This window comes from Austrofundulus limnaeus, unplaced genomic scaffold (assembly GCF_001266775.1).
Source record: "Austrofundulus limnaeus strain Quisiro unplaced genomic scaffold, Austrofundulus_limnaeus-1.0 Scaffold195, whole genome shotgun sequence".
In the NCBI taxonomy this organism is placed as follows: Eukaryota; Metazoa; Chordata; class Actinopteri; order Cyprinodontiformes; family Rivulidae; genus Austrofundulus; species Austrofundulus limnaeus.
In genome coordinates this window covers 225,157-236,333 of record NW_013952597.1, presented here as the reverse complement: position 1 = coordinate 236,333, position 11,177 = coordinate 225,157, and the positions used below count along the sequence as shown (strand labels likewise).

General features: G+C 38.5%; 2 protein-coding genes across 4 annotated transcripts in view; both read right to left on the bottom strand.

Moving 5' to 3' along the window:
* Positions 1 to 1,496: 1,496 nt before the first annotated feature.
* Positions 1,497 to 2,747, bottom strand: atp5pf (ATP synthase peripheral stalk subunit F6; the record flags this gene model as incomplete). Its single annotated transcript, XM_014018558.1, is given in 2 exon segments — positions 1,497 to 1,666; positions 2,669 to 2,747. A coding segment is annotated over 1 exon segment (170 nt), but the record flags the coding sequence as incomplete, so codon positions are not given.
* Positions 2,748 to 5,391: 2,644 nt separating this feature from the next.
* appa (amyloid beta (A4) precursor protein a) overlaps positions 5,392 to 11,177 on the bottom strand; it is a 51,717-nt gene continuing 45,931 nt past the window's right edge. For all 3 annotated transcript variants that reach the window (XM_014018551.1, XM_014018550.1, XM_014018552.1), the window contains 3 exons: positions 10,303 to 10,394; positions 7,712 to 7,858; positions 5,392 to 7,411 (listed from right to left, as the gene is read on the bottom strand). In XM_014018551.1, coding sequence (XP_013874005.1) covers positions 7,313 to 7,411; positions 7,712 to 7,858; positions 10,303 to 10,394 — 338 coding nt within the window. In that variant the 3' untranslated portion in view covers positions 5,392 to 7,312. The remainder of the gene's footprint in view (positions 7,412 to 7,711; positions 7,859 to 10,302; positions 10,395 to 11,177) is intronic.

Sequence of the window (11,177 nt, the reverse complement as noted above, 5' to 3'; positions counted from 1 at the left end):
CAATAAATTTTGAGACAATTAATCGCCCAGCAAAATTTGTTATCGTGACAGGCCTATGTGTGTGTTGGAGGGTGGGAGTGATATAAACCACATGCTCAGGACCTGAGGGCTGCCCTACAGAGCAAATTTGACAAAGCTGACTCAGCAAAACCCAGACATCCCAAAAAACCTGTCATGTAATCCCTGCTCACTCTTCTTCAGGCTCTGTGTACGGTCAAATTATGAAGTATGAAAAAAGACATGGATTATATCATAGCAGCATAAATGACTTTACTCCCCAGATGAATAGATATTTGATTCTGAAATGCAGGTACGCACTCAAAGTACACAAACATGTACTGGTAAATCTGGACAAGCTGAGATTCACAGACAGGACTGAAAGAAAGACGTCCATGAAAAATAAACATGATCCGTGCAGCAAAATGAGTCACAGTGAGAGATTTCTCACATTTAGTCCTTTTACTGACAGAAAAGTTTGAGCCTCTGGTTTAAATGTGCAGATTTGATTACTAAATGTGTTTTTTTTTTTTTTTTTTGGAGGGAGGGGGTTCTACTGTCATCTGTAATTCATGTCCTTTACTTACAAAAGAGAAATCCCCAAACTTCACAATAACACAAACTTTGTATGATATTAGCAGAGAGAGAGGAAAAAAGTAAATTTTAAAGGAAACTTTCAAAATTATTTCAGGAGAAATCCCTGTTAGAAATCTTCTACTTAGAAGTAAATTATTGTCTTATTATATTTACTGGGGTTGTAAGGTTATGTTTTTACACAAACCTCAAAATATTGATGTTTTTTCCCCTCAGTGCAGCCTGAGCTCCTCCTGACTCATTTCATCAACACAAATCACAAATATGACTAAGATCGAGCAGGGCCGTGCTATAAAAACAAGAGCTTGGCATCGAAACACAAGCAGCGTTTGTAAAACTTCTTCCAGAACAGTGAGTTTACCACTTTAAAACGTTAAAAACAAATAAAGACTTCAGTAAGTAAACAAACATGCATGGTGCAAATAAACCACGAGTTCTGCTTCTAACTTTTACTTGAAAACTCTGGGTTTTGACTCTGTCTCATACTGATACGTAAGTCTAATATTGTGTTTACTGAATGTTCTGTAACTGTACTAATTCTAGTTAAAACTGATTTAAACATTACCGCAGTAAATAAACAATACTGTGGTAAAATCTAGAACGCTGTCTTCAAGTTGCAATTACAATATTATTTTTAGCTTTTGACAATCTGATTTATAACAAAAACCTATAAAATGCTTACAGCAGAATTCAGTCCTTCTGTACAAAACCATCTTTGCATTTCTTACAGAAAACTGAACCTGATTTATATAATTAACCTGTTGAAGAGTAATCTCACTTCACAGTGTGCCCACAGAAAGTATCAGCACAGATGAACTGTAAGTGTGAGGACTCAAACCCAAACATTTTCAATAAGAGGTTATTTCATGTGGGTGAAAGGAAAGGAGCTGATGTTTTAGACTAACTTCCTCTTGGTGTTGTAGTCCCGGATCTTATCCAGAAACAGCTTCTGGATGGGGTCGAGCTCCTTGGCCTTGTTGAAGACGACRGCAGAGATGCCGACGTTCCTGCGCAGCGTCAGCACCACAGCGGAGCGCAGCAGCGAGGACAGCCGGGACAAACGATGCAGCGCCATCTGGAAGGAGAAAACACACGTCCTGGACTCATGAGTCTGTGGGTCACATCAGAGCTGAGTCTGAGCCGTCCAGGATCCTTTTTACTCCTTTATTTAATATTAATCTACTAAAATAATATTAGTTTTCGGAGAAGCCTCAAAAGTTCAAAGCTGCTCACTTCACAAACCAGAAAGTTATCAAATGAATAGTAGCTTAGTTCTACATGTAGCTAAACAAAAGTATTTCCAAATAACAACTTTTCACTTTTGTCTTTTTGAAACTTGTTTTATTTGTTTAGGCTCTTATCCTACTTCTCAGAGTTATTTACTTATGTCACGTTTACATCTAAAACGTTAAAGACTTGGAGCAAACTAATAACCATTCAAATTATTAGATGTTAAACAGCACAACAAAGTTTTCAATCCAGTTTTAATACAGCGCAACAGTTAAAGAGCTAACTAGTTTATCTTACCTGTTCGGGCGTTCATTTCTCTTTAACCATCAAAATAATGAGACCTAACTACACTTAATAACACATGAYAAACAAATAGTTGGCGGTGTGTGTGTGACTAACTCAAACAAGAACAAACCAGTGAAAGTTTTAACTAAAAAGCATCAAGGACGTTCAACTAGCTTCATTTCAAGTTAGCAACAGCTAGCACATCCRATGCTAACTACTTCAGAGAGTTTTTGGGACAGGCCAGAGCAAAACATCGTGTTATAGTTTAAAACAACATTGTGACGGTGGTCGTGTTCAAGATTTATTTCACCGAGTAGAAGTGACGACCGTAACCGCAGGCAAACTGTTTAATTCACGCGACACACGCTGCTAATGCTAATTCAGTGGATGCTAATGTAACTTAGCTTTCCATCGTTTTCCTCGTGTGTCGCTTTATAGCTTCTTTTTACACTCCCAAACTCACTCAAATTTAATGCACCCATATTTTTAAAAGCGCAAAGTAGCGACATATAAGATTAATTTCTGTATTTCGTCAGCTGTTGTCGCAGAGAACTGTACTCACCTTGGGTTTGACACTCGGAAGCTACAGATCCTGATGTGGAGGACCGCAGTGGATTGTGGGTAAGAGGCAGCGTAAAGAACGTCAAACAGCCTTTTCAAGTTTACACTTATTTTAATACCCCAAGATACATGTACACCATTAACTATTTTATAAGTATAGTGACATTTAATGAACTTTTGTAACTACACATAAAGAGACAGACTTTTCAATATTACAGTAATTTTGGTTGCTTTTTTCCACTTATTTGCCCCCAGATAAAAACATAAGCACTTTATTTACATATAAATATCCAGAAAATAAAAAGTGGAAAGGCAATCAAAACTGATGCATGGGATTAAAATATCCTTCTTACTAGACAGGGGTCTCCCCAGTGTCCCCTTAAAGCCCACCGTCAGACAGAAAGAAWCAAAAAGAAAAAAAATTGTATAGGTCTTCTGGACGGGTTCTTCTCTAATGAAACGTTTCGTCTCTCCTCCAAGAGACTTCTTCAGTCTGAGAGTTTCAGGCAAAATTCAGGCTTTTGAGTCCTGCCTCCATGTGACTGATACTCACATCACATGGCTATCGTTGACACCTAATTAACACTCATTGTTAACAGGGGGTGGAGTGATACTGCCAATGGCAGCGCTGTAGGAGGGGGACAACTGAAAACGGAGGCCTCCACCTCTGTTTAATGATGGATGGTCTTTCTTCACAAAAATGGCTTCTTTTACTCCTCTCTCAAACCAACGTTCCTCYCTATCAAGAATGAGAACATCCTCATCTCTGAAAGAGTGACCGCTGGCCTGTAAATGAGTGAAAACTGCAGAGTTCTGGCCATTAGATGTAGCTCGTCTGTGTTGGGACATTCTTTTGAACAGTGGCTGCTTTGTCAGACAGTTTTATCCTTTAGTTTGGCACTTCCAGAAATGCGTTGCCCACCCCGGCAGTGCGTGGATCAGGTTTGTGAGATCTTCAGACACTTTTAAAGCTTAGACCCTCCCATATCATTTTGAATTCTGTTTTAACTTGTTTTCTGTGTGGAAACTGTGACAGGCTCCATGTCTACGGGACTGTGTGATTTTTTTCATGGTGTTATAGAACACAACAAAAAAGCCAGTGTTAATTTAACACCCACGGTGTTCATTTCAACACCAGCAAAGTGTCCATATAGTCGGGGAGCCAAAGTCTCAAAAGCTCAATAAAACGGGTTGAACCGGACATGGTCTGCCATACTTTTTATTTGTGATTTTTCTGTTAATTTTGACCCTAWGTAACAATAATCAGAGGGTCTGCTCTGCTGGATGTAATGTATACACCCTTTATTTTTTTATCAGAAAAATGTGAGAGGTGATTCTTTCACTCACATCCTATTTGGGTTGGGTAGGCTGTCAATAAATACATTCCACATTCCAGATCTGTCCCAGGTGTGGACTGTGATTGGTTCCCCTTGTGAGGAACATAATGTGTGGCCAAATGCATTTCAAGAAAACAGCAAAGGATCACAAAGCTATGCTGAGCCAAAAGTAACAAGTAACTAACAMGYTTCTAAGAAATGTAGTGGAGTCAAAAGTRCAATATTTGTCTTTGAAATGTAGTGGAGTGAAAGTCATAAGTTCCCCAAAAAATAATTACTCAAGTAAAGTTACTCAAAAATGTACTTAAGTATAGTATTCAAGTAAATGTACTCCATTACCGTCCACCACTGCATGAACTTAAACTTGAACAACTTGATCAAACTGAACCAGACAACTAACCAGAACAACTAATTTTTACTCTCATGCACTTYAATAGTCATAAACATGCAAGCACATTATTTCTACAAGATTACCCAGCATTCCTTGCTGAGAAAATACTGGACTGTCTGACATGAGGTGGAAGAGGGCGGGGCTTTTCAGAATACTTCTTTCAACACTGTATGGTGTCATATAACAACACTGCATGGTGTCATATAACAACACTGCATGGTGTCATATAACAACACTGCATGGTGTCATATAACAACACTGCATGGTGTCATATAACAACACTGTTAAGTGTTGTTATATGACACTTAATAGTGGATGGAGCTTATTTAACATTGTCCAGTGTTGATACAACACTGAGGAAAGCAACACTGTGATTCAGCACCAACAATGGGTGTCAATTTTCTCAGAAAGTGTTAAAATAACACTAGCGGGTGTTATATCAACACACAAAAGTTAAACACTGAAATTTTAACACTCCTGTTTTTGCTGTGAAGTAATGCTGGCTGCACTTGCTTCCTAATTTTAAACATTTTATGACCTCTAAATCCTTAATGGATTTAAAAAACTTAACAGTTTTGGAATCAGTACATACAGCCTTATTAAAAAAAAAACAGCTCTAAAATAAGTTTGAAAATTTTATCAAAGTCCCTACTCTTGGTTTTCACATTTTTCCTGATGTACATTTTTATTTCGCCATTTTCCCTTTGCCATTTAGGACGAGTAAACTTTAGGTTTTGGTTCAGTAATCCCACCATTAAAACATTGTTTAAAGCAGCAGTACTTGCCAGAGCGAAGATGTTTAATACCATTAAACAGTTTAGCTTCAGTTCAGTCCATTAAAGAACATTTAACAAAATGACTGGAGTTCATCTGTTGTGAATGATTCCATGTATTAATGTCCCTACCTTAACTAAAATAAAACTGAACAAAATAACTTTTATTCTACTAATTAAAAGCAATCAGACATCAACGAGAAAAGAAAAACCAAGAGATATCTTTGGTATGTACATTCAAAACTTTAATATGGAATACAGTGTAGAAAGCGTTTTCTCAGTCAATGCAAATGGCCTGCACAATATTACACAGTGGAGGAAAAAAAAAAGAAAAAAGAAAACAATATACAGCCCACAGGAAAATAAAAATAAAATCCAGCTTTCTCTTCTACTCTACTGCCCTCTGCTGGGCTTCTAAGCACCCTCTGAGAGAAAAACAAAACAACTCCCTCACCTTGCTGCTGCAGCCCAAAAACGAAGCCTTCACTCACCATTACAAGACAGATTTCACCGTTAGACACCTTATTAACAGTGTGAGAACACTCGCTGCCATTCTTTACATGGAGTGTGCTGACGGTGACGGAGGAGGAACAATGCCGGATCGCTCTCAAGCTTTTGATGGTAAACGTCACCTATAYATCTACACCCCTGCCTCTCTGAGGAGCGTGCAGAGAGGTGAGCAGCACGCCTGAAGAAAAAGAAAAGATGAAGGAGGAGGGGGAGGACGAGGAGAGGGGGTGGTGAAAATCCATTATATATACATAGACTGCCTGCCTGGCTGGCTATCCATCCGGAACTGCAAGTCATTTCCTCTCCTTCCTCCTCTTCCTCCACACATCTCAGCACTCAACCCATCTGATCCACAGAAAGAAAGAAAAAAAKGCGACTGAACTAGGAAAGAGACAGCTCATAAACAGATAAATGACGACAAAGACATGCAGATTTATTCATCTTGAATAGTTTAACCTGCATCCAAACAACAAAGCCTAAATCTTCCCGGAAAACATTTTCAGCATCTGCTGAATAAAAATATACAACAACAACAAATAATAATAATAATAATAAAGATGAAGCCAGCCCCACCATCATGCAGCTTCAGTAAAGTGGTACGTTTAAAATYAAAACAAAAGTGTTTCTTTACATGATCTCAAAGCAGGGCCTGTTGGTCTAGATTTAGATCTGGAGTCATGTGAGCAACAAGAGGATGCCAAAATGTACAATCTTGCAAGAATGACAATCTACACGAGGTAAAAGGAGCTCGGATGACTTTTTTTCTTTAAATCCAGTTGTCATTGTTGTCATGCACACTACAGAGGAACAGCTAGGACTTCAGCAACATTACACGCAATAAAAAAAACATGACTTTACATCGTTTTTCTTTTCTTTTTTTATTTTTTTTTGAAAAAACAAAAAGTGGAAATGATAAACTTTTTATTTTTAACATTGTCTCCTGATATCCTTAAGAGCCTTGTGTGACCTAACCCAGCCCAGCTGTTGTATGACAAACAAAATGATGAGGAGGAGGGGTGATGGAGGAGGAGGAGGAGGAGGAGGAGGCTCACTTTTACTCCAGTGTAGACTGTAGGGTGAAACGCAGCAGGTGGACAAGTCTCGTTTCAAATTAATCGTGTTTAACATTTAAATGTTTCAGGATTTGAAATGTTTTTTGTAATTAAATGAGGCCCAGATCAGYGTGTGCTCATGACTGATCAGAGGTCAGGTTCACCCATAAATAAACACACACCTACAGCCACCCCAAGGCCATAAAAGAGAACCCAGCAGAACACCGTCCCTGAATCAGTGTGGCGGTTTTGTTCCGACACCCCCGGGGCGAGCGGAGGAGCCTCTTCTCTGTACATCAGCAGGCCCAGACAGAGCAACATCGTAAAATCTCATTTCTCTGCTCTAATTAAGTGAAGAAACAGGCGTGGGTTTAGCCCGGCCAACAAMGACAGAAAGAAAGAAGAAAAGAGAAACCCTGACTACAGTCACTATTTCTGTCACTCCTGGTCTCTAAGCTGGGCTGCCTCCTGGAGACATGGAGCTGATTGAAGGGAGGGAGGGAGGGAGGGAGGAGGGAGGTGTGTTTGATGTGGAGGGAGGGATGAGGTGGGAGGTGATGGTGCCTTCATGTGATATTCTCCTCAGTTCATCTGCTCAAAGAACTTGTAGGTGGGGTTCTCATAACCGTTCTGCTGCATCTTGGACAGGTGGCGCTCCTCAGGGGTGACAGCAGCGTCCACCTGGAGAGAGAGCCCGACACACACACACACACACACACACACACACACACACACACACACACACACACACACANCACACACACACACACACACACACACACACACACACACACACACAAAGAGAAGTTACACGGCCTGGATGCACATGAAAACTTATTTTAAAGCCTCAAAGACATAAACGTGAAACGATACACGCAAAAAWATAAAAAGAAGGAAAACAAGAAATAATCCAGCGTCCAATTACAGATTAAACATAAACACATAAACAAAACTCAGACTAACAGTTCAGCTGCTTCTCACCTCAATGACTCCGTGGTGGATGGAGGTGTACTGCTTCTTCCTCAGCATCACCAGGGTGATGACGATCACCGTTGCTATGACGACGCCTCCGACCATCAGGCCGATGATGGCCCCCTTGTTAGAGCCGACATCCTCTGCGAAGAAGACCTGCRGGAGGCCATGAAGGGCAGATGGTCGTCAGGCGTCACCGGAGGTCAGGAAAAACAGAGGCACTACCGTCAGATTAACCCAACATAATTTATACATTAACCTAAAGTGATTCAGATTAACATAATTTAGATTAACAYATTTAGACAAACTTWTYTGCCTTCCATGGACCTCCATCACACAATTTTTCTRGTGGGGAAATGACATCAATAGAAACACGTGGAGCTGGATTTTAATTTGTRCAATAAGACAAAACAGTCTTGTTGTTTTCAACAGTTTTCACCTTAAAGAAATAAGTTACACAACTGATGTTACAATACAAAGAGTTGGATGTTGTCTTGGTATTTGTTAAATTTTTATATTGAGAAATATGTTTAAAAAAATAAAAGTTTATTATTATTTAAAAAAACAACACACAAAGTACCGAAAACCGGTACCGTTAAGTACCGGTACAGATTCCCAGGTACCAGATATTGGTACCGAATCGATTCAAATGTCAAAAAGGTACCCATCCCTAGATTCAGATTAACATAATTTAGATTAACCTGTTTCACATTAACCTAATGTGATTCAGATTAACCTAAGCTGTTTCAAATTAACCTAATGTGATTCAGATTAACCTAACATATTTTAGATTAACCTAAACCATTTCAGATTACTGTACAATAATATGTTTCAGATTAAATTAACATGTAAATGTAATCAAACATGTTTAAGATTAAGATTAATCTAACCTGTTTCAGATTAAATTAACCTATGACAGATTACTGTACAATAATATGAATCAGATTAATTAATGTGTAAATTTAATCTAATATGTTTAAGACTGAGTTTAATCTAACCTGTTTCAGATTAATTTAACCAATGTCAGATTACTGTACAATAACATGAATCAGATTAAATTAAAATGATTCAGATTAACCTAACCTGTTTCAGATTAATTATAAATAAACGATAAAGTATTATTTGGGCAGTGCCCGTTTACAATTGTAAATATAAACTTTAATATTGACTCAAATAAAAACTAAATCAGATAAGAACAAATCAACGTAAGACCTTTATTTTGGAGGAGCCACTTCCTCCCAAAGCAGCAGTATTTTTGCAGCTTTCAGATTATTTAGACGACATAAAACATCCTGATGCTAAACAACTAAACAGTCAGTGTGTGAGTTAAAAAACAAACTAACTAGGGCTGGGCGGTATGATCTCAAATTCATATCATGGTATAAATTGAACCCCTTCATGGTGACAGTATATATCGCGGTAGAAAACTATCATAAAAAGTAAAGATAATGTAATTTTTAGAGCTTTTTTTTTTGCAGAAAACTAATCTTAATCAAACCCAGCATTTTTGTTTTAATATCAACCTGCCATACAATGAGCTTCTGCCTGCTGAACTTATCAGCTGCTGCGCGCTCATCTTCATCAKCAGAGCAGCAGCCGACTTCACATTAGCAAGATGGATTTATGACTGAATGAATGTCCACGTCTTTTTTTTTTATCATCTCTGTGGGTAACAATACATAAAAACAAGTTTTTTCTCCGACAATTTGGGTGTGTAAAAACTCCGGTTGTTAAAGCTTCGCTCTGTGCGACGTGCAGCGGGAGGGAGGGAGGAAGGAAAAGATCCCAACRTAACTTTTCTACAGCAGGAGGGGGAAACTTTGAGGATTTATTCTCTTCACGCGTTTTAAAACACTATAATTTCTTCATTTTATTTCAAACCCTTCCTGCTCAGTTGTCTCTGCACTCGCAGTCCTGTTGACACAGGTGAGATGATGTAATGACGATAGGACGGTAGAGTATAAATTTCTACCGTAGGCCAACTTCATACCGTTTCTACAGTCTACTGCATATCCCGCACAGCCCTAAAACAAACAAACAAACAAACAGCTCAAGGCTTCAGATTTTTCAACTACAATATATCTGAAGAGAGGAAAACAAAAGGAGAAGCAATCACAAAGAAATGTTTCAAACTATCAATAAAAAMCAGATAATCTGCCGTTTCAAACCTAAAACAAGTGTAAAAATAAAACAAATTGAGGTTCCAGTGAAAATCTAATTAAGAGGTTAAAGTGACAGCCCGACTGCTGGTTGTAAATATATGAAATGTGATATGTAATAACATGCAGGGATTAAGGGATTAAAGCCTTAAAGTGGCAGGAATAAGGTTGTGGATTTGGGTTCTTGTGCTGGTTTTACAATGTTGGAGGAGATTAGCGAGCRGCAGCAGAGGAACGCAACAGAAAAGCAGAAACCTTAACTGTGATCAGAGGGCAGCGGCTTTCAGAGACGAGCACAAAAAGTGTGACGCATGCATTATTGTGGTTGTCTCTGTGGGCACCCATCTCCATGGTGAYGACCTTGGGAGTTTATCACGAGGACAAAGTAGAGACACAGATCCTCRTGGAGGGAAAATAAATAAAACCACTGTGTGCTTTTACCAGTTTCTGGTGGTGAACTTCATACTCTGTGCTCTGCCTGTCCTCCGTCTCCATCCGCAGCTCAGGAATTGCCTCCATCTTCATTCCAGTCACTGGAGAGGAAGAAAAAAAATACAATCTATTACACAGAGCCCTACACTCCACAGCTGCGTTACAAATCTCTGATCAGCTACACCAGCCCCGTAATGGAGGGCAAGGGAGCCAAATCTGTACAAAAAGAAGAAAAAAAAGAAAGAAATTACAGAGAAGTGAAAAAAAGAATACCTGTGACTAAGCATTTCACTATTAAATTTAAATATTCCTGTGCTTTCAACAAGAAACTTGTGAGACAATAAAGTTCTGTTTTGTTTCAATGTTCCACACAATATATCAGCTGAGATGATCAAATCTGATCAACATATCAAATCTGATCTATATATATCTATGTCTATACATATGTCTATACATATATCAAATCCGACCAATATAAGAAACCTGACCGATATATATCAAATCTGACCGATATATATCAAATCTGACCAATATATATCAAATCTGACCAATACGTCAAATCTGATCGATATATCAAATCTGATCGATATATCAAATCTGATCGATATAACAAATCTGATCAAAAAAACAAACCTGATCAATATAACAAATCTGATCAATATAACAAATCTGATCAATATAACAAATCTGATCAATGTAACAAATCTGATCAATAAAATGTCTGGTAAATTAGCTCTGGAGCTAACATCATATACATTAAGGTGTATCGGCTAGAGCAGGTGTWCCACTGTTGTGGTAGCCATATTGACTCTAATAGTTTTTTGTTTTGTTTTTCCTCCCCTGTATGGAGAGAAGAGAGGAGAGTTCTTTGAATAAACGGAGAC